Genomic DNA, 25849 nt, shown 5'->3' on the forward strand with positions numbered 1-25849 from the left:
AGGGATTTTTCACTGGGGCTGAAAGGGGAGAGTTTAAACTAAATCCGGATGTACTCGTGCTTTCTGATTGGATTGAATCTGTTTCCAGCATTTTCGGTATTTGATTCGGATTCTGTATTTTTAAGAAACTGTGGCATCTACGTCGACACAAAAAAAAAATCGCTCAACACCACAGGTAGGAAATCGTAAGTCCTATGTTCACAATAGTTTGAGAGGGCTAACGTCTCCGTTTACCCTGTAGCCGAACCCATCTCACGTTTAAGATGCAGCTTTTAACAAAAGACGGGAGCTTGCATTTAGTGCAATGAAGACTGGCTTTATTAAAATGTTAATAATTATAATTCTCCATTTAAAGGGGTAACTGAAAAGTCTAATTGTTTAAAATAACCCGAGGAGGCAGACTAAATATCCCCGCCTTCACCTTTCCAAGTGTTAATCTGTTGATAGTTTATCAAAACGTTTCGGTTTAATGCTTTGTTATTTATCATTTAGCAGATTGGATCTGCGGTAAATGTCAGGAGTGTTTTAAGCCTCCTGAATCCTCGCATTAATATAACTATGTCCGACCTTTCCCTGTCTATTTTGCCATTTGATGTCCCCTACCGCCTGATTTCTGGCACCATGCCCGAGTTCGAAGATAATTTTGACTATGGGCGAAAGTACACGACGGGAGAGGTCGGTCGCACCGCCCATTATTTACCTCTCCGGACAGTCCTAAGTGTGATCGTGCGGAATGATTGGCAGTGATTGGCAATGATTGAGAGAATTAACTTCGCCACGGACGGTCCCAAGCTCGGTTGCGAAAGGAGCGGAGGTGGAATGGGGCTAACAACCCCATCCCGCAAAACCCGGTGCCGTAGAAAAGCCAACAGAAGCTCCAAGAAGTTGGGCTACTTGGGAGAGGAAGGACGCACGAAGAAGATGGGCTGCTCTTGGGGACAACTTGAAAGACCGGCCCAGGACAGGGGTCTCTGTCCAGCTGCTGTCGGCAGCCTATGCCCCAGTACAGGTGACAGGCTTAAGTGAGTCGTTGGAGAAAGTGTAACCCTCAGTATTGGCTACTGCCACCTAATCAACGTAGTTTGTAAGATTCTGCTCATAGAAGAGCTTCTAAAAACGAATGGAAAGCCTGCACTCAAACGATATTTATGACTAGAACAGACATGCTTCACTCTGCGGCATCTCCGATTTCAATCGTGTATTTGCTCAGTGGCCACTTTATTAGGTACAGAACCTTCTATGCCTAATAAAGCGGCAACTGAGTGTGTGTTCATGGTGTTCTGCTGCTGCAGCCCATCCACTGCAAGGTTCGACATGTTGCGTGTTCAGAGATGCTCTTCTGCACACCACTGTTGTAACGCGTGGTTATTTGAGTTACTGTCGCCTTGTCAGTTTGACCTAGTCTGGAAATTCTCCTCTGACCTCTCTCATTAAAAGGGGGTTTCGCTCTCATATCTGCTGCTTGTTGGATGCTTATATCTACGTTTTTTTTTTAAATTGCACGATTCTCTGTAAAACTCTAAAACCATTCTGTGTGAAAGCATCAGGAGAACAGCAGTTTCTGAGATACTCAAACCATCTCCTCTGACAACAACGATCATTCCACGGTCAAAGTCACTTGCATCACATTTCTTCCCCATTCTGATATCTGGTCTGAACGACAACTGGATCTCTTGACCATGTCTGCATGCTTCAGTACATTGAGTTCCTGCCACATGATTAGCTGATTAAATATTTGCACTAACAAGCAGGTGCACAGGCGTACCTCATAAAGTGGCCACCAAAAGAGAAACCGGTGACTCTGGGGAAGAGTCAGGTATTTGTGGGACATCTGGATGATTATTATTGAGAGCCTCTAGCCTGTCATCAGGGTCAAGGTTGCTGGTGACTACTAATTGATCCATTTGTCATTAAGGGTGACAGAACTGTGACCTCCCCTAAATCAGCCCGGGAGATGCAAGGACAGTTTTATGAGATATGCCTGCTTTAATATGAAACCTAATAGCTGCTTGATTTCATATTGGACATCCTTCTAGACTAGGCTACTTCTATTCCTGTCTTATTAATCTTATCAATTTTATAAACAGTGCATCTTAAAACTGCACTAAATTGACACATTTACCTACTATCTCTCAGTTAAACATGCAATTTAACTTGTGTTACAGAGAGGCTCTGCATCTTCCACTCTGCTTTGCAATTCACTCTGACAGGTTGATAGAGCAGATTGGATTTAACTGACAGCATCTAAAATTTATGTCAGTGATTCCCACCAGTACAAGAACTGTTTCAGCTTGGCATATTGTTGCTTCTTCCCTGTATCCAACGAGGCAACATGGCGTCACCAAGTATCTAACATGAAAGGCAGCAGTCAATTAAAGTTCAATATAATAATTGGGGGAAATTACATGCACTGAGACTGTAAGGCATACAGTTGGAGCAGCATTAAGCTATTCAGACCATTGAGTCCGCTGCACCATTACATCATGGCTGATTTATTAACCCTCTCAACACCATTCTCCTGCCTTCTCCCCATAACTTTGACACCTTGACAAATCAAGAGCCAATCAACCTCCACTTTAAATATACACAGTGACTTGGCCTCCACAGCTGTCTGTGTCAATGAATTCCACAGATTCCCCATCTTCCGGCTAAAGAAATTCCTCCTGATTTCTGTTCTAAAGCATGCTTGCACACTTTAGTTTGTGACAATAGTTGCCTATTGGAGTAGAAACGGAGAGATGATTGAAGCACAAAGTGGTGTAATGCAAGCACTTATCCCACAGATGACTCAGAACTAATCCTTATGTGTCTGATTGAGATTACAATGATATAGGGAATAAGTGAACTCGGAATGGTCTGATATTACCATGTTTAATATTGATCTACTATAAATCGGAAAATTCAGCTTTAATTGCTAAACTTTTCTTTCCCACTATTAAGCATACTTCATCAGAAGCTCTCATACCCCTGAGTCAACCAGCTTGTTACACTGATGGGTAACTTGTAACAGTATTGTTTACCATTACTTCCATCTCAGAATACTGCTTAGAACATAGAACAGTACAGCCCACAATGTTGTGCCAAACCAGCTAAAAAGCAAATCAAAAATACCTAAACACCAATCCCTTCTACTTAAACAACGTCCATATCCCTCCATCTTCCTCACATCCATGTGCCTATCCAAACATCTCTTAAAAGCCTCTAATTTATTTGCCTCTACCACCATGCCAGGCAGTGCATTCCAGGCATCCACTACTCTCTGAGCAAAAAACTTACCCCTCACATCCTCCTTGAACCTACCCCCTCTCACCTTCAATGCATGCCCTCTGGTATTAGACATTTCAACCCTGGGACACAGATATTCCCTGTCTACTCTATTTATGCCTCTCATAATCTTATGCACCTCTATCAGATCTCCCCTCTTCCTCTGGCACTCCGGAAAAAAAACAACCCAAGTTTATTCATCCTCTCATGATAGCACCTGCCCTCTAAGCCAGGCAGCATTCTGGTAAACCTCTTCTGCACCATCTCCAAAGCCTCAACATCATATAGTGGGGTGAACAGAACTGTGTGCAATACTCCAGATGTGGCCCAACCGGAGTTTTATGAAGTTGCAACATAGCGCCATGACTTTTGAACTTAATGCCTCAACTAGTAAAAGCAAGCATTCAATAAGCTTTCTTAACCGCCTTATCGAGCTGGAATCTTTAGGTGAACTAGGACCCAAGAGACTGCAGATGCCAAAATTTGGAGCAAAAAAGAAAGAACTACTAGGAGAACTTAGCAGATGAGATAGCATCTGTGATGGCAAAGGGATAGTTGGCATTTCAAGTCAAGACCCTGGATCAGGATTTAAGGCTTTGATCATCCTTTTGCCTCCACAGATGCTGCTTGATCTAATGAGATCTTCTGGCACTTTTGTTCTTGTCGCTCTGGATTTCTCGTGTGGCAAGATGCTGACTACTGGCAATTATCCAGTTATCCTCTGGGGATTGGGTAATTGTGCCATCGTATCGGTTCTCTACAGGTATATCTATGGCATTCCCTTCCACTTAATGGAATCTGTGTCACCCATGAAAAACAAACCAATTCCTCAGGGATTGCTCTAAATGATCTACAGCTAATTGCCATTGCTCCTGAAGGTCTCTAAATTGAAACAGAATAGATAAGCATTTATTATCAGGTAACTCAGTGAATGCAGGGCTTTCTGATTTGTAACCAATTCACATTTTATATATTCACAGAACCTCACCAAAAGAACATTGCACCACCCTCCTCCCTTCCTCGATGTGCCTATGAACTGGTGTTATACGGTAGCACAGTGGTTAGCAGAAAACAATTACAGCGCCAGTGACCCCGGTTCAATTCCGCCGTTGTCTGTAAGGAGTTTGTACGTTCTCCTTGTGACCGCGTGGGCTTCCTCTGGGTTTTCTGCTGTCCTTCTGCATTCCAGAGATGTACGGGTTAGTAGGTTAATTGGTCACGTGGGTGCTATTCGGCGGTGTGGGCTCATTGGGTCAATAGGGCCTGTTACTGCGCTGTAAATCTCAAAATCTAAAAATATACACATTATGCCAGTTTACACTTGCTTCAATTCTAGAAAATAGTTTTAATTTTACCAATCATAAGAAATGGAATCTTAGGTTTAATTTCAGTTGACAGAAATGTAGTAATAATTTAACTTGTTATTTTAGTCACAGGAACCAATCTATTTAATATTATGACTCCGTGTATATCAGAGCAGATTTTGCCTGTTAAAAATGTAGTAATTTCCATATTTAATTTAAGTGATTACAAATGTCTATTAGACCATTTAAGCCACTTTAGAAAATGGCAAAGTGAATCTGTGAATTAGGATTTTAAATGCGAGATTATGTCTGGTGCCCTTTTAAGAAAAACCATTGCTCATTATAAGATGCACCAGTGCTCATAGAAGGCATTCATATTATCAGCAGGAACTGGAGCTAGGAAAGAATCTGAGAGGCAGGGATTAATTTGTCAATGAACTTGTCTCCTGGGATAGTGCTCAGCCTGCCCTGCATCTACTCCCTTCATTACTCATAGTGTAGGCCATGACCTTCTCATGTCGCATATCACTGTTGATCGTTCAACAAGCCTGAGCCTCTGTCTCCAGTGTGGAACCTCATACAGCACCAGCAACGCGGTAGACGAAGGAGTCAGTGAGGGATTTTCCTCCTAATGTACATGAACAAAATGATTGAATGTGGCAGAAAGGAGTAAGATCTGTTTATCTACGGAGGGGTAATTGATTTATTTAGTGTAGAGGTGCAGGCAGAGAAAAGTATCTGTTGTACAATTGAGTATATCATTATTACAGATAGAGCACTGTTAAAACTAACTATCCAGGGGCTTCATGTTTGTTACCGTGTAACTTTGATTTCTTCATGACCAGACAGTGGCAAATCGTCAAGGTATCCCCTAGCAGTGAACAGAGTCGTTTCAGAGTCAGATCATTAGGGTGAGATACTTTGTAGAAGAAAAATATTCCACTGGGGAGAACAAGACCCTCGGTGTGTTGAAAATGTGTATTCAGGTTTTACCCACTGAATATAAAGTGATCTGCAATAATAAGAAGCCATGAGATTCATACCCAGAGGAGAGAAAACCTGCTGAATACTGCGCTTTGTGGATAAAACTGCTCACTTAAAGATATTTCAGAAGGAAACGAATCCATTAACTGTTATTACAAGTAAATCTTCCATTTTCATTCACTTAGCCGAAACATCTGTTATCAGATGTTCACTTGAGTGGCTACTCAGACACATCTCTGTTAATACTAAGTATCTAGGAGATCAATCTATGTTTAAAATTAAGATTTAGAACAAATAATTATTGTGCTTATGTCACTGGTCAGAATCAATAACTTAATATAATCTCACCTTTCTTGATTCCTTGTCTGGAGACTGATCCCTGTCCTCCTTGTAAACAAGCAGTGGACCGTCATATAGATACAGTGTGTCAGGTACGAGCATTGTAAATTGAAGACTCTATCAGTAAGATAATTTCATTCCACAAGAGAAGCAGCTATTGCTCTTTTTTTTTGCAAACTAGGCAATCCAATCTCATAATTCACATTAAAGGATTATGGTTTCTCTAAGTAATTACACTAAATTAAAATATATTCTACTTGAATTTCTGTCAGTATATTTAATTATTAACAAGAATCAGTTTCCATTTATATAGCACCACTGATATAGACCTCAGTAACCCAGAAAAGCATTATCAGCAAAGCACAGAAAGGGATGACCAAAAGTTTGGTCAGAGATGTAGGCTTTAAGGACCACACTTAAGAGGGAAGGAGACTGGAAAGTTCTGGGAGGAATTGGTTGCCAAGGGTGCTGTAAGGACAGAAGGCCAAAAATGGAGGAGTACAGATCTCTGAAGTTGGAGGGAGGGGAGAGGCACTGAAACTGTTTGAAAGTGGTTGAACATTTTAACTGGAAGCTAGTATGGATAACACAGCTTGGGACGAGTGACAGAGGAACGTGATAGTACAATTTAGGACACACGCAGTCAGGTTTTAATCTGCCTATTCTAATCCAAAACAATTTCATTATGCCGTATTAGTACTTTGTAAAATGTAAGTATTGCAAAACACAGGTCTTGCCACAAACCAACTATCTTTTGATGACTTCAATTAACTAATACCATCTCTGCAACCAATTTAATTGCTAAAATTTATATTACACTTGATGACCGAATGATTGGTGATTTAGCCATGTAAAGGGATCAAAAGGCATTTAAAAGTTTTTATCATAAGGTACATGTAGCAAATTGTGTAGGACTTAGTCACAGAATAGCTAATGGTGTTGTACTTAGTGTATAAGTTAGATGATTGTGTAGTAATGGAGAAGTGTATAAGATGTTAGTCAGACTTGCAGAGCAGTCCAGTAAGTTGACTTTGTATGGGAACATTTCCTTCAGAGAATTATTCTTGGCTGCATATCCACAGGGAACTCACCTAGCAACAGGGTCACTGTTGCGTATGGTTGATACATTCCAAGAATGCAGATAAATCACAGATAATTGATCACTTGACAAAATATACATATAACCTTTAGAAGAGACCCAAATATAGTGCATTTTAACTCTTTGGCAGAATCTGGATTGGACCATTGAGAGAAATTGGAATTTGAAAAGTATAAAGGGAATGGAGATATGATTAAAAAGAAGAAAATTGGGGTTATAGGGTGTCAGCTGATCTCAGTGGGGCCACACAACACTGAAATGGTATAATCGCATTCAACTGTAGTGGCTCTGGCTGGGGTTGTGTGGGTGCAGACTTTGAACAGGCACGGAGCTCTGCATGGCTGTGATGATGTCCTTGGTGGAATTGCCTGATGATGTTCCATTTCTGACCTGGCTTTCAAGGGACAATGTAAAATTAATGAAGGTAATATAAAGCAGAAGAAATTATCTGCACCTTGAATAAGCTACACGTAACGGGTTTTAAATTCTGTCAAAGAGCATGGAAACTAGCAGGCTTTCACTTATAACTGGTAGATACCACTATGGGTCTCAGTTATTCTAACCAGAATGATAAACTCACCCTTTTTAACTCCTTGCTCAGCAATCGGTACAAGTCCTTTAACAAGAAATAGAAGCACAATTTCTAAGGTGGGTTAGAATCCACTAATAACGTTGCAAATGTAGTTGTCTCAGTTACTAGAGCTAAAGGCTACGTTCACTAAAGATAACTAATACTAAAAAAAGGTGGAATCACTAGTAACTATGCAGAGGAAACTTTGATTCCAAAATAACTAGTGATAACAAATAGTTAGTTTTAAAATCAGAGTTGCTTAAGATTATAATAACTGTTAACTGTTGTTCTATGCTAACTATTACTAGTTAGTAATTTTGGTCCATGCTAACTAATACTAATTATTAATGACCCATGTGGAAGACTTACTCTTCTTGGCCCCTGTATCGAGACGAGGAATGATTTCTCCTTTCAATGAAGCAGAACAGAGGCAGATTGATGAACAATTTTGAGGAAAATTCAGCTCTCGAGTCTTCTGATAACTGCTATTTACACACTTAATTGTGGAGAATTCTCGAAGTTAGGTTGTGCTATTGACGAGAAATGAAGGAATATGGTTCAGCACAGGGAATACACTAAGCATCATGGACAGGGAATGGACAGCAAGAAGTTGAGTTCCTTGATGAATACTGTTCCAAGAAAATTGATGGTTTTAGTGGCCAATTTGACTAGTGAATTGATCAGTGTTCCTTCTGGTGAATCTACTGGTGGACTAATACAAGTGAGAGTATCCATAGGCTTAGTTACTATTTCTGTTTTGACATTGCCATTAATTCTTTCCTTTCTGCAGGAATCTGGGAATGAAATCCAACTGATTTCTTTAAAAAATAGCCTTATTGACAGGCTCTTTCTCAACTGTACCAGTATCATGAGAATATAAGGAAAAGGAGCAGGAATGGGCTAATTAGCCCTTCAACTCTATTTTGCTTTTGAATAAGATTATGAATGATTCAATCTTGACCTCAGGATTACATACGCCCCATTACCCACAAATCAAGCCATTTCACTGGTACCCAGAGCTTTCACTATCTTATCTGTCCAGACACCAACTATTGAATTACCTTTATTTTTTTTATTTTTCAATTCTTTAACACCTTTCCTTACTTCCAAAAAAAATGTCAAGGTTTGTGCCTGTCCTTCTAAAGTTTTGCTCTTTATTCTTCCTTTGATCTTAAATTTATGTTCCTTTTTCTTACTTGCTCTATTGAAAATTTACTTATCAAACAAACTCTCCCTTCAGGATTGTGTGTGTGTGTGTGTGTGTGTGTGTGCACACCCTTAACTCCTGGTGGAGTCGTCAGGGCGCCATCATGACAAGTTTTATTTTTCCTCATCGTATGGTGTGTCTTGGCCATCTGAAACCTGGCGAAACCATCCCTCTCCTTGTTTTTTTTTTAACAAGGTCGAGTTGTTAGCTTGACGCTCAACCCAGGCATGGATGGAAAGCATGCAAGGGAGCTGGCCAGATTCGAACTCAGGACCTCTCGCCCCGAAGTCCAGCGCTGATGCCACTACACCACCAGCCAGTTTATCTTATTCCAGGAAAACAATTCCGTTTCATTGGTCTCCCTTCAATGCCCTGATGACATCATAGTTAATTCATACTGCACATCCTTCTTAAAGTAACCTTACTCAAAACAGGCAGCAACATTCTATCATCTACATGAGTTCAGCATTCCTTCTTTCTTTTAGGCAATCACTATTTTTAACCATGGCTTTATGAATGTACTGTAGCTTTCGATATTTGATATCCCCAAATACGTCTGGTTGTGTCCTTTTACAATTTTAATTTTGAGTGTATGTTTCATCTGAATTTGTTTTCCCTGCAAATTCTAGGACCATAAGACCATAAGACATAGGAACAGAATTAGGCCATTCGGTCCATCAAGTCTGCTCTGCCACTCCATCTTCCCTCTCAACCCCATTCTCCTGCCTTCTCCCCGCAACTTCTGATGCCCCAACTAATCAAGAATCTATCAACCTCCTTTTTAAGTATACCCACTGATTTGGCCTCTACGGCTGTCTGTGGCAATGAATTCCACAGATCCACCATCCTCTGGAAAACTTCAGGAATCAAAGCACAAAATTCTGGGAAAAGTTCTGCAAGTCAGGCAGCATCTGTGAGAAAAGAAACAGTTAAAGTTTTGGGTTCGTGGGCCATCAGCAGTAAGAAAAGCCCACATTTAGGGGATCAGACCCAAAACATGAACTATTTCTCTTTTCGCAGATGCTGCCTGACCTGCTGAGATTGCCCAGCGTTTTCTGATTTTATCTCAGATTCCCAGCGTCTGCATATTTTGTTTTGATTTTCAATCAGGATTCTCTGCAATAAATTTAATCTGGTCCCCATATACCTAACTTATTACCCTATTTAATGCTCCTGAACTCACTTAATACTCTTCATAGTTTTGTACACTTTTATTTTTATATGACCTGAAGTTTTGAGATTGTGCTGAAAGCCTACAGGCACTAGTAACCACTCTTTTTTGTCTTCTATTTGTTATTACTCCCTGGCATTTCCAGCCCTTTGTACTTTTTCTATGTGGAAGTACCAGAACAATTTCTTGTCCCTGTCCTTCCTTGTACGGTTTTGCATTTTGATGATTAATCTTGGGCAAATGGCAGATAATTGAGATTGAAGACCCAACTTAGTCCAGCGATCATAGAGCCATACAGACATCGAACACAGAAACAGGCCCCTCAGCTCAACTCATCATTTTGGGATCCTGAGATCTTACTGGCATGGAACTGCCCACAATGGTCATGATCAGTTCAATGCAAGAGGACACAGACACGGAATACAAGGATGTCCCTTTAGAAAACAGATGAGGAAGAATTTCTTTAGCTAGAGAGTGGTGAATCTGTGGAATTCATTGCCACAGATGGCTGTGGAGACCAAGTTACTGGGTATATTTAAAGTGGAGATTGATAGGTTCTTGATTAGTAAGGGTGTCAAAGGTTATGGGGAGAAGGCAGGACAATGGGGTTGAGAGGGATAATAGATCAGCCATGATGGAATGGCGGAGCAGACTCAATGAGCTGATAGGCCTAATTCTGCTCCTATGTCTTATGGTCTTATGGCAAGGAGAGTTGTTCCACTGCCATTAAAACTTTCTTCCTTTCTGCGGGCTTGTGAATGTGAATCTGCATTAAGGAAAGAGATAATTTAACATTGATTTTTTAAAAGAAATTTGTATTGATGTGTCCTTCACTACTGCCACTATGACTGGCACATTGCATTCAAGGTTGCAAACAGTGTGCGATTTAGTGCAGCTCCACAGGAGCCTGGGTCTTTGTTAAAATCACTGCAGAACGCAAGGCTTAGTATTGCAGAGGCTTCCTTCAATCACACGAAGGCCAATCGCAATGACAGAGGTAGCTCGATTACTTCTTCCTTCGGCACTAAGCATATAAACAATCAAGGGATTTGGCTTAGACGGCTGAGCAATACTCAAGCTAAAGAAACCTGTCCAGCAATTAGCATGACTGGTGCTTTTTTAGAGACTTTTACCAATAATCATTATTCGGGGAAGTGTTTCTCATTAGCTGCTGGAAGGATAGGAGCTGACATCTCTAACTCTGCTTGTGACAAATCATGATTCTTGCAAAGTGACCCTAACCAATAACCATAGTTGATTGTTCTTAACCAATGGGCACTCACATTTCAAGTTTCAATCATTCTGTTCTTAAAAATGTTCCTTACTTTAAAATATACTCAGTGGCCACTTTATTAGGTATGGCCTGAACCGAATAAAGTAGCCACTGAGTGTACGTTTGTGATCTTTTGCTGCTGGAGCCCATCCACTTTTGACGTGTTGTGCATTCAGAGTTGCTCTTCTGCACACCACTGTTGTAACCTGTGGTTATTTGAGTTACTGTCGCCTTCCTGTCAGCTTCAACCAATCTGGCCATTCTCCACTGGCCTCTCTCATTAATAAGGCATTTTCGCCCACAGAACTGGATTTTTTTTTTGTTGTTTTTCATGCCATTCTCTGCAAACTATAGAGACTGTAGTGTGTGGAAGTCCAAGGAGATCAGCACTTTCTGAGATAATCAAATCACTCCGTCTGGCACCAACTATCATTCCATTTAAAGCCACTTAGATTACTTTTCTTCCCCATTCTGATGTTTGGTCTGAACAACAACTGAACCTCTTGACCATGCCTGCATGCTTTCATCCATTGTTTTGCTGCCACGTGATTGGTTGATTAGATATTTGCATTAACAAGCAGGTGCACGGGTGTACCTAATAAAGTGACCATTGAATGCAGTTTTGTAATCTAACTTTCTCCCTTTATCACAAATCTCACACCTAACACCCTGCCGATTTGCCTTCTCTCTACCAACATCAGCTTCTAGAAATCAGGTTCTGGGTTCACCAAACATCAGCTCTGTTTGAGCAGATGGTACTGTATGTGGCGACTCTCTGCAGACGTACTTATTATGTCCATTATAATCATTCTACTCTTTTAAATGTAAATTGCCTGCTGGCACTGCACTTTCTCTGTAACTGTAATACCTTATTCTACATAATTTTAGTGTTTTCCCTTACATTACTTCAATGCACAGTTCTAATGAAATGATCTGTACGGATCATTCAAATCAACTGAATGGATCACAGTTTTCACTGAAACAATAATAAACCAATTTACCCTTTTACATTTAACAATACTAATCCACTCTCCTCTACACAAAATGCTGGAGGAACTCAGCAGGCCAGGCAGCATCTATGGAAAAGAACACAGTCAACATCTCAGGCTGAAACCCTTCGGATTTCCAACATCTGCAGATTTTGTTTAGTTCGTGATTGGACCACTCTCCTGTACTAACTGATTCCTTGTTCTTCAACCCTTTCCCTTTTCCACTTATCACCATCCAACTTCTCACTTCACCACCTACCTCGCCCCTCACCTGGTTTTTCACCTTCTAGCTTGTACTCTTCCCCTCCCTTCTTATTCTGGCTTCTTGCCCCTCCCTTTCCAGTCCTGATGAAAGGTCTCTGCCCGAAACTTCGATCGTTCTTTCCTTTCCATCGATGCTGCCGAGTTCCTCCAGCATTTTGTGTGTGTTACTCTGAATTTCCAGCAACTGCAGAATCTCTTGTGTTTAGGGTTAGCAATAAGTTCCAATTTCTGAAAATCTCTGCCCTTTAGAATTGATTCCTCTTACTGCTGACATTTCTTCACAAACAAGAGAAAATCTGCCAACGCTGGAAATCCAAGCTGGAAGCCCTGATGAAAGGTCTCGGCCAGAAACGTCGACCGTACTCTTTTCCATAGATGCTGCCTGGCCTCCTGAGTTCCTCCAGCATTTCGTGTGTGTTGCTGACATTTCTTGTTTTATTTTGCTGAGTCTAAAAATACTCTTGTCAATATAAATTCATCTGCAAAATTAAAACTTGGGTATTTGAAATTTATAATTCTGTAATATTACAATTTAAAATAAAGGTTTTAAAATGTTTGCGAATCATCAGTTTTATTCAGCACTGTGAGGGAATGGGACTGATTTAGTAGCATTTTCAAAGAGCTTTATCTGTACAATAGTCAGTCTGGTGTTCTTCACTCCTGGTACAAGAAGGACTCTGAGTTCTAATGGTCCCAATTAGCTGTGGAGCCCTTTGTTTTCAATAATGTAAGAACTGACTTGAACACTAGCCCCATGCCTTCTGTTGACAAGGTCATTATTATGCAGTTTATAAAGGCACGCGGGTGCCATTGTAGCGTAGCAGTTGTCGCAACGCTATTAAAGTTTGTGTTCGGCATTCAATCCGGTATCCTCTGTAAGGAGTCTATTCATCCTCTCCGTGGAATGCCTGGGTTTTCCCTGGATGCTCCTGTTCCCTCCCACAGTCCAAAGACATACTGGTTAGTGGATTAAGTGGTCACCGTAAACTGTCCCGTGATTATCAAACTTGAAATCATTGGATTGATGGGTGGCACAGCTTGAAGGCCGAGAGGTCCTATTCTGCATTGTATCTCTAAATAAAAAACTAAATAAATAATTGTTGGATTAAGGTGTAGAATTGTTATTTTTCTTGCAGCTTAACTTTCCTAAACTTGCTTCTATTTTTATATAATCATCTATTGTGTATATGTACATGTAGTTGTTCAGTGAAATTTTCTGTAAATATGGTAAAGTTGCTTCCATATTTTTCTAGAAGTTTCTTAGTTTTCAGTAGCAGATGTCACACCACTTCAATCTGGTTATCTTATTTCAATTGTTATCACTGGGATTTTGTCTGTCTCTAGTCTGAGTATGAGACGACCACGACTGATTTTTACTTCGTCTTTTCTTTGCTCTCTCAGCTCCTCTTTCTTTGTTCTTATAACCCTTAATAAGCCGGCCGTAAGCAACAAGTTTTATGCCTCATTCTTGACTTCCGAAGAGCCTTTCAATTGCAAAATATCAGGATTCAATTCAACATAATCGCTGTTTCCTCCATTTCTGTCATACACCAAAAAAAAAATTTCTTCTACAAGTTTTCATATTGTTTGCACATATTCACACAACCCCACAGTCCTCACTCAGGGAAAGGAATTAAAATGGCCACTCTTCTGAATCTGCAGGAAATGTCTTATAGCTTTCTTTTTCTCTCTTTCTGCTCTAATTTTTATTTTTTACATTTCCTGTTGTATTATAGTATCTTTATGTACTGCACTGTACTGCTGCCACATAACAATTTTACAAATTATGCCAGTGATAATAAATCTGATTCTGATTTTGATTCTCGCATTTTAATGTTAAAATGGGAGAGGATAAACATGGCTCCAAAAAACTCAAAGTAAAAATGAAATTCCTCTACTACTCAGCATCTGAAGTGATCTTTCAACTCTATATAAAATCTTTGCTGTTTCAGGAGAGGGACCCTGTGCATCATCAGTTTGCGCATAAGCTCTGTGACTCGGACGACCAGTACTAGAAGCAGAAGATTGTTCTCTGGTTCTGTGGATCTAAACTTTAATGAGTTTGATTGGGTGATAGTTTACTTATTGATATAGACTTTGTTGAACAGGTCACACAGTGGAGAGAGTTTCACCAGATTTTGCCTCCACAACTCTAGGGAGGTTTTGTAACTCATTCTAGGGAGTTCTGATGCATAGTCTGTTGGAAAGCTAATAGGAGATTGTACCTGGCCCCTTCTGTGGCTTCTGTGAGGCGGCAGCTACGGGTGGGATCACCGCTTGTGATTTTTTGATTACTGTATACGTGTAAAACAAAAAGGAAACATTTAGTTGAGCAAGAGTTGAGACATCCTAAACAACAGTCAGTGATCACTGTAACCATTTTCACAGGAGTGGGCAAATTTCTAATAAAGCTCCCAGTCTGTTTCAGTCCACTGACTTTCCTCGAAATGGGAGTTGACCTCCTGCTGGCCTCTTCACTACGCTCTCCACCAAGTGCCGACAGCTGTGTTTTGGAACACTTTCCTTGATCCATTCTATTTCATCAATCTTTCTCCCAGAACTTAAAAGACTTCTTTAAAGTTTGTTGCACTGATCATTGCCCTGTCCTGTTCCCACAGCTGGAAGCACTTCGATGTTGGGATGTGGGAGAGTGGGTTCATGATGAGGACTCAAAGCTCTTGTGCTTTGCACTGGAGTTACAGGCCAGAAAGACACACAAGTACGGATCTGGTCCCAGGACACCAGCTCATCCAAGGTTACAAATGATCCCAGGAAACACTGTCATCTTGGGAAGTTACTTACAAACAGATGAAAGCAACTGTTGACAGGAAGACATAGAGACAGGGCTTTACTGCTTCAGAATGCTGAACCAGATATCCAGAAAGAAGCACAACTATGTTCTGAAAACTTCAACACTGCTTCTTAAGGGAGTCAAAGTGTGAGGCTGCCATCTTAGACCGAGGTCCTTTGTCGTTAATGACAAAACACCTGAGTTATAGCGAAAGGTTGACTAGGTTAGGACTTTATTTCCTAGACCATAAGAGAATGAGGCGAGATTTGATAGAGGCACACAAGATTGGGAGATGGGTTGGAGAAATGTCTCTACCAAAGGAGGTGTAAGGTGCTCTTTTCCTCTGCTAGCCTGCAGGTCACTCTTGGGTAAGGTGTAGCACCTGCTTAGCCCCCGATCGGGGTTACCCAAAGCCATGGGATCAGGTAGTGGATGGTCGTACGAGCAGCTGGTGCCCATCACACGTCCAGGTTATGCAACCACTGACGCCAGGCAGGCAGTCTCTGAACAGTATTGATAATGGCTGGGGTCACCCGTCTTATAAAGACACTGCCCAGAGGAAGGCAATGGCAAACCAGTTCTGTAGAAAAATCTACCAAGAACGATCATGGTCGTGGAAAGACCATGATTGCCACATCATATGACCCGGCACATGACGGTGGTGATGATGGTACAAGATTAGGAGGGGTGCAAATGCAAGAAGGCTTTTCCCGCTGAAGTTGGGTAAGACGGGAATTAGAGGTCATGGGTTACGGGTGAAAGGTGAAATGTTTAAGGGGATCATGAGGGGGAGCTTCCTCACTCAGAGAGAGAGGAGAGTGTGGAATGAGCTGCCGGTGGAAGTCATGGATGCGGGTTTGATTTCAACATTTGAATTTAGATAGGTACATGGATGGGACGGGTATGGAAGACTGTGGTTGTGATGCAGGTCGACGGGAGTAGGCTGACTAATAGCTTTGCATGGACCAGATGGGCCAAAGGGCCTAGTTGTATTCTGTCGTGCTCTATGAGTCTATGACTCTGTCCTAAATGGCCAGCTGTTCTCTTCTCTTTATAGACCTGATATGTTTCCCGTGTCATTCTATTTACTTCTTATTTATTTTTCTTTATTTTGCTCCCTTTTCTGAGAGGGTGTGAGGCCAATAGTTCCTGGGGTGGCTTTCCAAGCACCTGTAATCACCAATTCTTCGACGGATCACTGGCTCCGGGGACACAATCCGTTTTGCCATCCTGCGCTGCCAGGCTGCCTGGCGGCCAGGTGGCGCATTGGAATGCCCCCTTCCTGCCACCGGCAGCAGGGGACCCACAGGGTGGCCCATCAGGACGCACCCTGCCTGCCGCTGTCGCTGCATCGTCTGGTACCCCCACACCTCACACGGACAGGGTGCCGCGTAGGTATGCCTCACTCAGACACGGAGGCCGGACAGTCCATCGTCCAGCAGGTAGCGTGGGGAATCGGGGCGCGCTGGTAGAGTTGACAGCACTAGTGACGGGAAGGTCACATGACTGTTGCTCAGGCAGGATCGGAGTGAGAGACGTCTGACACCGAGGCGAGAGTTAACGGCACGAAACTCGACCACAGTCATCCTGGACCCTGCAGCTCAGGGATGTGTCAGAAAAGTCACTTGTACCCCCCAGACTCTGTTCCAAAATATTAATTCCGTTTGAAGAAACTGTGGAAAAACTTGCTTTAAGTAGATGATGGACATGCAAAACAAACCCAGATTCTGAAAGCAAAACTTGATGGAAACAAAATAGAAAGACACTTGAAATAAAGTTTTAAAAATTATGATCAAAGTAAGAAAACTGATAGACGTGGGAGTGATGAAGAGACAGAGACAGAGGCAAGTGACCCGGTTTGTACTTACTGCCGTAAGCAGAACTGGCAGCTACACCTGAAAAGAAATCAGAAGAAGATGTTAAGGAGGCCAGCAGCAATTCGATGAATAGAACGTTCCCCACCGCCCCCCCCCCACCCCGTCCTCGCTGTGACAATAAAACTCAAGACAGTGGTTGCACTGCAGTCTGCACCCAGCCTGGAGTTTGCCCTTATGCATATGGTTTTAAAGTGGGGATTGGCTGTTGCGTCGAATACCACTCATGGGTTAATAACTCTGCATTTTGTAACGCCAAATTCGGCTTTGCGTGCAGTTTCACAGATGCATGTTGTCACACTGAGAGGGCAATTTTAGAAGAGCAAATTTTCCTCTCGATACATGCTAAATGTGTTTGACTTTGGGGCAGGGAGGGCCACTGCTAGTTGTAACAACGTGCATGGTGGCTGTTGCACCATCTTGTGCAACACAGCCGGGGGATGCAGCAGGCAGTCGTAATAGGTGGACATTGGGTCCCCTACACATGGAAGTGAAGGACCCTCTCACGCCCACACAAGTGAGGCAGGAGAACTGTGGTTCATCGCTGTACCATACAGGGCCAACAGTACAGCTGTGAAATGGTGCCACCTCAGCTGTTCTATCTGACAACACTACCTTTGAACACTTGCAGTGGTTTCTCATCCAAACTCACATTTTTTAATACAATCAATCCCGAAGGAGTTGGAAGTACCCATTTCTGGGTGATAGTGAACTTGTTTTCTGCCAGCACCATTGACTTCCCTGAAAAACATGGGCTTCTGCCCAAGGCTGTGTTGTAAGGGAGCTGTTCACTGTTTAATGGATGTAATTTTTACATTAATGTGCACTCAGCAAATGGTCTCCAGTGATCCCACTAAAATCTCCCCTGCTGTCTATGCCCTAACTCTGAACTCCATTTACTTGACCTGGGAAATAAAAGGGAGATTCATGGTCGATTGCATCTTGTTTTTGACTCTTTGATTTAGCGGTTAATCTGGGAAAAGTACTGTATGCATTGAAGGTGTTGCTCAGCTACGCCATGCTTGGAAGTTCAATGCTTGTGTCAGAGATACCTTCAGCAGCCTAGGAGATCACTAACTCGTCAGAACTTACCTTGGGCATGGACAACCAGGTAAAATAAATCAGTTGAGGAAATATTTCAATGACATTTCTTTTCAATTAAAGCCAGAAAGTATTGAAGTTACTTTATCTGAGGTGGGAAGCAAAGGTACGTTTCCACTACACGCGAGATCCATTCTTTGGACTAACGAGTTTCCAAGACACAAAATTTACAGTTCTTTCTTCCTGCAAAAAAACTGCTTGAGTATTTCAAGTGAAGTGATACATTTTTGGAGGTTGAATTTGAAGGCAGAATACAGGGTTAAAGGCAGGATTTCGAGCAGTGTGGAAGAACAGAGGGACCTTGAGGTCCACATTACCGATCCCTCGAAGTTGCTGCACAGGTTGATAGGGTAATTAAGAAGATATATGGTGTGCCGGCTTTCAAGTGTTTGGGGGATTGAGTTCAAGAGTGTGAGGTAATGTTGCAGCTCTATAAAACTGGTTAGATTACACTTGGAATATAGTGCTCAGTTCTGGTAGCCTCATTATAGGAAGAATGTGGAAGCTTTAGAAAGGGTGCAGAGGAGATTTATTGGGATGCTGCCTGGATTGGAGAGCATGTCTTATGAGGAGATGTTGAGTAAGCTATAGCTTCTCTCTCTGGAGTGAAGGAGGGTGAGAGGAGTACAAAATGATAAAAGGCAGAGATTGATTGGAAAGCCAGAGACTTTTTCCCAGGGCGGAGATGGCTAATACAAGACGGCCCAATTTTAAAGTAAAAGGAGGGAAGTACGGAGGGATGTCAGGGGTAAGTGTTTTACATGGAGAGTGGTGGGTGTGTGAAATGAGCTGCCACCGACAGTACTAGAAGCAGATACATGAGGGAAATTTAACAGACTTTCAGACTAGCAATAGATGAAAGAAAAATGGGGGGCTATGTGGCAGAGATGGGTGAGACTGGATTTGGTGTAGGTTGAAAAGTTGGCACAACATCATTGGCTGATAGGCCCGTACTTCTATTCTCAGTCAGTGGGACCTCAAGCGATGCTGAGCAGTTAATCTGATAGATTTTTATCTTTCTTCCTGACAGGTACCTGCTATTGTTGTAAAGGCAATAATCTGTATTTCTAGGAAACCTTTACCACAAAGAGAAATCATCCCACGGTGTTTTGGAGAAATAAAATCAATAAACCATATACATTAAAGTTATGATTTTAAAGACCACTATCTGAGAGATGCAGTGTCAGACATGTACACAGTGGAAATGGATAAATTCCAGTTGTTATTCTCCTGCCCTTGTACTTGAGCTAATGTTTGCAGGTCTGGTTATAGCAAAAATTATTCTCAAAATATTTTTCTATCTGATAGAAAATGTGATTGTTAGAATAGCTGAGGTGTTACTGGGATTCTACTCCCAGGTCCAGGGTACTTTAACCAGCAACAGAAGACAGGCGGTTTTCAATCAGCTTCCTTCCCCTGATTTTTATTTGCTTTGGAGAATAAAGCACTGATTTGTGTTGGATCGGGAATTCCACAATTATGTCCCAAAGTAAATTTGAGTAATCTTGCTGTTTGATTAAGCATGTTTGTTCTTTTAAATGATTTATTACGGGTTGTATATAAAAATACATTAATTGCATATGTCATCATGCTACCAACGTGACACATGCGCGCCTCGCTTAAACTCGAAGCTAGACCTGCATTTCAGACTCTCGTGTCTTCCTTTGAATTAGTTTAATGTTTTGAAGTTACATAACATAAGATTGGCGGCGAGAGAGGGAAAGTGCTTGAGTTTCATGCATGTTTTGGCCAGATTCAGCAGAGTTAAAAAATCTCTGTCAGTGAACTCCACTGTGCCTGGATTTGACTAAAAACAATTGTCCAGAGCTACAGTCTATACCACGGGACTGGGAGTTGTTCTTCCGTGTTCACTTGTTTCTGGAACACGCCATTATAGCTAAGGCATTGGAGTTGTCAAGACTATTCTGGATTTGAACATGTCTTCCCCCAAACCTTGCACTTTGCATTAGTAATCCTGAAGGAGGTGGTAGTGCCCACTTCAAGGTACAAGTGAACTCCTTGCCAACTGCTGTCACTCTGCCATTCAGTCTCCTTCCAAAAACCTGGGCTTCTGGTGGGTACATTTGACCAGGGCTGTGTTGCTGGGTGCTGCCCACTGAAGTGGAATGAGGAACCTGTAGAGATTTCGAAAGTTCAGTGAAAATAGTGCATTCAGAAGAGATGGATTGTTACCTAATCGTAGCTCATAGTAGCAGCAAACCCCAAGGGTTACTTCCTTTCCAATGAAACATGGTCAACAAACAGAGGGCATGACACTATAAGAAAGCAATGGTATACATACAGCTGTTGGCTGTTCCCATTGGGTATGGGCTGTAGCTGCCCGGTCGCCATGACTTGGCTTTATAGCTCTTCCTGCACTTTCCACAATCTTGGCCTGTTGTGTTGTGATCACATTCGCACATCAAACTCCCCTCCTTGAAGTGGCAGCTATTTGCATGCATGTTGCATTTACACCTGGAACAAGAAGGAGTGAGAGTAACAGGTCAGTGAAAACTACCACAGGAGTAGCAGGGTTAATGGCAGGATTCTTAGCAGTGAGGGGGAACAGAGGGATTTGGGGTCCACAGCTGTAGATCCCTTAATGTTGCCGCGCAAATTGATAGCAACACACATAAAAGTTGCTGGTGAACACAGCAGACCAGGCAGCATCTCTAGGAAGAGGCACAGTCGATGTTTTGGGACGAGACCCTTCGTCAGGTCTAACTGAACACATTCTTTTTCTCTCTCTCCTTTTTCTCCCTCTGTCCCCCTCACTATACCCCTTGCCCATCCTCTGGTTCCCCCACCCCCACTTTTTTTTCTCCCTGGGCCTCCTGTTCCATGATCCTTTCATATCCCTTTTGCCAATCAACTGTCCAGCTCTCGGCTCCATCCCTCCCCCTCCTGTCTTCTTCTATCATTTCGGATCTCCCCCTTCCCATCCCAGTTTCAAATCTCTTAATATCTCTTCTTTCAGTTAGTCCTGACAAAGGGTCTTGGCCCAAAACGTCGACTGTACCTCTTCCTAGAGATGCTGCCTGGCCTGCTGCATTCACCAGCAACTTTTATGTGTGTTGCTTGAAATTCCAGCATCTGCAGATTTCCTCGTGTTTGCGCAAATTGACAGAGTAGTTAAGAAGGCATATGGTGTGTTTGCCTTCGTTAGTTGGGGGATTGAGTTTAAAACCTGCGATGTAATATTGCAATTTTATAAAAACTCTGGTTAGACCACACTTGGTATATTGTGTTCAGTTCTGGTTGCCTCATTATAGGAAGGATGTGGAATCTTTAGAGAGGATGCAGAGGAGATTTACCAGGATGCTGCCTGGATTAGAGAACACGTCTTATGAGGAGAGGTTGAGTGAGTTAGGGCTTTTCTCTTTGGTATGAAGGATTATGAGAAGAGACAAGATGATAAGTGGCAAGAGTGGGCAGCCAAAGCCCCAGGGCAGAAATGGCGTAATTGTAAGGTGACTGGAGGAAAGTATAGCCGGGATGTCAGAGGTAGGTTTTTTACAAGAGAGTGGCGGGTGCATGTAATTCGCTGCCAAGAAGTGGTGGTAGAGACAGATTCATTAAAGATTTTAAATAGACTCATAGATAAGCACATGGATGAAAGGGAAATGGAGGGCTATGTGGGAGGGAAGGATTAGATTGATCTTGGAGTAGATTAAAAGGTCAACACAACATTGGGGACTGTAGAGCCTGTACTGTTCTATCTTCGATCAGTATATCTGGGTCTGTTGGGGACTTGGTTACCATACTGCCAGCATGGAACTGATAGGAAATGAGAAAGGCCACGACTGTTTAGCGCTGCGCGCCTTGAGAACTCCATGTGTAGCTCCAATTAAAAGAAAAGCATCTGCCATCATGATTCACAGCCACCTGCCAATTCCCAGAATTAAGATACCAGCTGCACTGATAAAACCTGATATTCATCAACTTCGAAATGATGTGCAATTACTTAAGGAGTAATTTAAACAGGACTTTGTACAGACCTCTCCCCAGCCTCTTTTTAGTGTGCTGCCTTCACCACAGGGAGAATTAACCTTTCAGCAAAAATGAAGAGGCTGAAATAAGAATAGAGAATGTTGGAGCACTACTGCATGTGTGGAGAAGGAACTACTAGAATTCACTATTCAGATCAGTGAATCAGGACAATCATTATTCTGATGAAAGGATGAAGGGTCTCCACCCAAATGGTTGACTCTTTTTTCCCTCTCTATAGATGCTGCCTGGCCTGCTTTGTTCCTTCAGCATCTTGTGTGAGTGTTACTCAAGGTTCCCAGCATCTGCAGAAACTCCTGTGTTTATTAACCACCTGAAATGTAAAGTTTGTTACTCTCTTCACAGATGCTGCCTGACCTGCTGAGCAGCTCCAGAATTCTCTGTTTATATTTTTGATTTCCAGTATCTGCACTTTTTTTTTGCTTTTAGAAAATGGGAGGTTCAACAACAGTTTTAAAAGATTTGGTCTAAGTTTGGTCTGTAGTTTAAATTGGGCACAAGTCCCCATTATGTTAAAATTAAAAGCCAATATTTTTAGTTAAAAAAAGATAGGGTTTACATTTGTGTTTCACTTTCATCTGTGTGGGACAGGCTAAACTGCCTCACAGATAATGAAACACCTTTAAAAGTTTTATAATTAACTTAAAGCACAAGGAAACTTTTGAATTGAAGCTATAATCTCCATCCACACCCATACAGCCATAGAGCACTACAGCACAGAAACAGACCATTCAGTTCATCTAGTCCGTGATGAACTATAATTCAGCCTTGTCCCATCAAATTGCACCTGGATTGTAGCCCTTCATAACCCTCCCATCCAGGTACTTAATCAAATTTCTCTTAAAACACTGAAGTCAAACCTACATCCATCACTTCCGCTACCAGCTCATTCCACACTCTCACCACCCTCTGAGTGAAGAAGTTCTCCCTCAGGTTCCGCTTAAACATTTCACCTTTCACCCTTAACCTATGACCTTTAGTTCTAGTCTCACCCAACCTCAGTGGAAAGAGCCTGCTTGCATTTACCCTATCTATACTGTTATAATTTTGTATACCTCTATCAAATCTCACCTCATTCTACGCTCCAGGGAATAAAGACCTAGCCTTTTCAACCTCTCCCTAAAACTCACGTCCTCAAGTCTTGGCTACATCTTTAGAAATTTTCTCTGTACTCTTTCAATCTTATTGATTGGTAGGTAGGTACATAACCAGAAATGCTCACGATACTCCAAATTAGGCCTCGCCAACATCTTAAACAACTTCAAAACATCCTAAATGTACAGACACACCACTTCTGAAAGATAATGACTTTAACTTCCCTTTAGTTGTATACATTTTGACATATTGTAACTATTTGTAGTGAAATAGCCAAATAAACTGTAAGGTTCTCTAAAACAGTTACCCTGGCAACAAGGGAGAATTGGTGACTCAAACCTGGCCCGTTCTATCGTTCCTTTCATAACTTCAGGGCATCCCAAAGCATGTCACTGCCAGACAAAGTACAATGGCAAGGAGACTACGTTGGACAGCTTCAAAACATTAAATTGCCACTAGCTAGAGTATCAGCACTTGGAGAGGTCTTGGAAAGCAGGCAAACGAGTTTAACCAGCATTGTCTCACTGTCAATGGACATCAATTATGTGGGTGGACAGGAGAAGCTTGACTATCCGCTTTACTCGTAGAAAGGCGAAGGGCGAAGGGCAAAGATGAGGTGAAGAAAAAGAAACCATTTTCCGAATGGAAGGGTCAAGGATGCAAACTGAAAGTACCCGGCAATAAAAGGATCTATGGAGCAGGAAGTGTGGTGAGTTCCTCCTCTTTAAAAGAGTAAGGTAAGAAAGTATTTGGAGCTTTCTGGTGAAGGAACCAGTGACTGTCGCACTGGATTGCCATTATGAAAAGCCAGTTGGGCTGTATGGACCCGAGTTTTCTGAGACCATTGAAAGATACTTAGGGACCCTATTTTGGATGAAAATAAAATGCAGAGTTCAGATGAAGAACAATCAGAAGGTGGGGATGATTGGATGGTGACAGAGATAAAACATGGGTACCATTAAAAAAATCACACATTCTCTACTTGTTTTCATATAATATATACATGTCTGTTATTATATTGAAACACTTTCCTTTTTAAATCTTTTTATTAATTTTCAAAATTATAAACAAAAGAACAATATTGATACAAAGAGATTGTAACAATCTTGTTATTAATAAGCATATACAAAAAAAAATTCAAATAACATAGGTATAATAGACTTCCAAACTCATGATGAAATTGATCATAAAAAAGAAAAAGAAATAGAAAGAAAAAATATATGTAGAAAGAAACCCCCCCCCAAAAAAAGAAAAAAAAAGAACTAAATACTAAACCCAAAAAAAGCAAACGGAACAAAACAGGGCTAGGCAAATATCTTAAATTGAACACGTTCAGTAATGTTGTCAACTCTGCTCCTCTATTCATATATCTTAAGTTAATAAAGAAGATTCGGAAAGGTCAAATTACATCATATGAAAATGTTGCATAAAAAGTTTCCAAGTTTCTCTAAATTTAACCGAAGGGTCAAAAAATATCACTTCTAATTTTTTCTAAATTTAAACTTAATATAGTTTGGGAAAACCATTGGAATGTAGTAGGAGGATTGGTCTCCTTCCAGTTCAATAAAATAGATCTTCTGGCCATTAAAGTAACAAAAGCTATCATCCGACAGGCTGAAGAAGACAAAGATCTATGTTCTACAGAAACACTTCTCAAGGACACATTCACGGTGCAAGTTATCTACACAAACCGGTCACAAATGTTTACACCTTAATTTCTCTAATTTACACAGCTGAATTGTGGGACCTCTCTGCATTGCTGAAATGAGAGGACTCCGAATCCAAGTATAATGTGTAATGTAAAAAACTGACATATCCAACAGTGGTGGAGTGAGTCTGTGCTGTATTGGGGGGAAAGCAATGTTAAATGTGTAGGTTGGAGAAACTTTGACTCACCCATTCCTTGATGTCAGGGTTGACCCTGGCAATGCAAAGGTGGTCTTGGGGGCACTCGAAGTGACAGAAATGCAGACTTAGGTGTTGCTGGTAACCTCACTGAAACTGATCTTTGTAACCACCGATGATCTCACCAGGGGAAGCTTGGAGGAGGGACAATGAGCTAAGCTGTGATACTTGGAAACTCTAGCAGAGGAAACTCCCTACATCCCTCACTCTTTGGGAAGACTTCTCCGCAGCCCCTGGTGGTTTTATAAGGATAACCTAGGAAACGATGACACAGTGCTATAAGACCAGAGGACAATAAGACACAGGAGTAGAATTAGGCCACTCAGCCAATTACTCCACCATTCCATCATGATTTACCATCTCTCTCAACCCCAATTTCTTGCCATCTCCCCATAACCTTTGACACCCTTACTAATCAAGAACCCATCAATTTTCATTTTAAATACACTCAATGACTTGGCCTCCACAGCTGTCAGTGGCAATAAATTCCACAGATTCATTACCCTCTGGCTAAAGATATTCCTCCTCGTCTCTGTTTTTGTCAGGCTTGCACAGGTAGGTACCTTTGAGTCTCCACCCAGCTAAAAGGAATCACCTCCATTCATTTCCA

At 41.6% G+C, this 25849-nt stretch overlaps 1 protein-coding gene across 4 annotated transcripts in view; it reads right to left on the reverse strand.

The window, feature by feature from the left end:
- The window catches only part of LOC134359616 (netrin-G2-like), a 139693-nt gene that overhangs the window by 13861 nt on the left and 99983 nt on the right, over positions 1-25849 (reverse strand). For 3 of the 4 annotated variants that reach the window (XM_063073113.1, XM_063073111.1, XM_063073109.1), the window contains exons 4-6: positions 20534-20706; positions 17125-17151; positions 14691-14759 (exon numbers count right to left, since the gene is read on the reverse strand). In XM_063073113.1, coding sequence (XP_062929183.1) covers positions 14691-14759; positions 17125-17151; positions 20534-20706 — 269 coding nt within the window. The remainder of the gene's footprint in view (positions 1-14690; positions 14760-17124; positions 17152-20533; positions 20707-25849) is intronic. The other variant, XM_063073110.1, reaches the window with a different exon arrangement.

This window comes from Mobula hypostoma, chromosome 21, assembly GCF_963921235.1.
Source record: "Mobula hypostoma chromosome 21, sMobHyp1.1, whole genome shotgun sequence".
Classification (NCBI taxonomy): Eukaryota; Metazoa; Chordata; class Chondrichthyes; order Myliobatiformes; family Myliobatidae; genus Mobula; species Mobula hypostoma.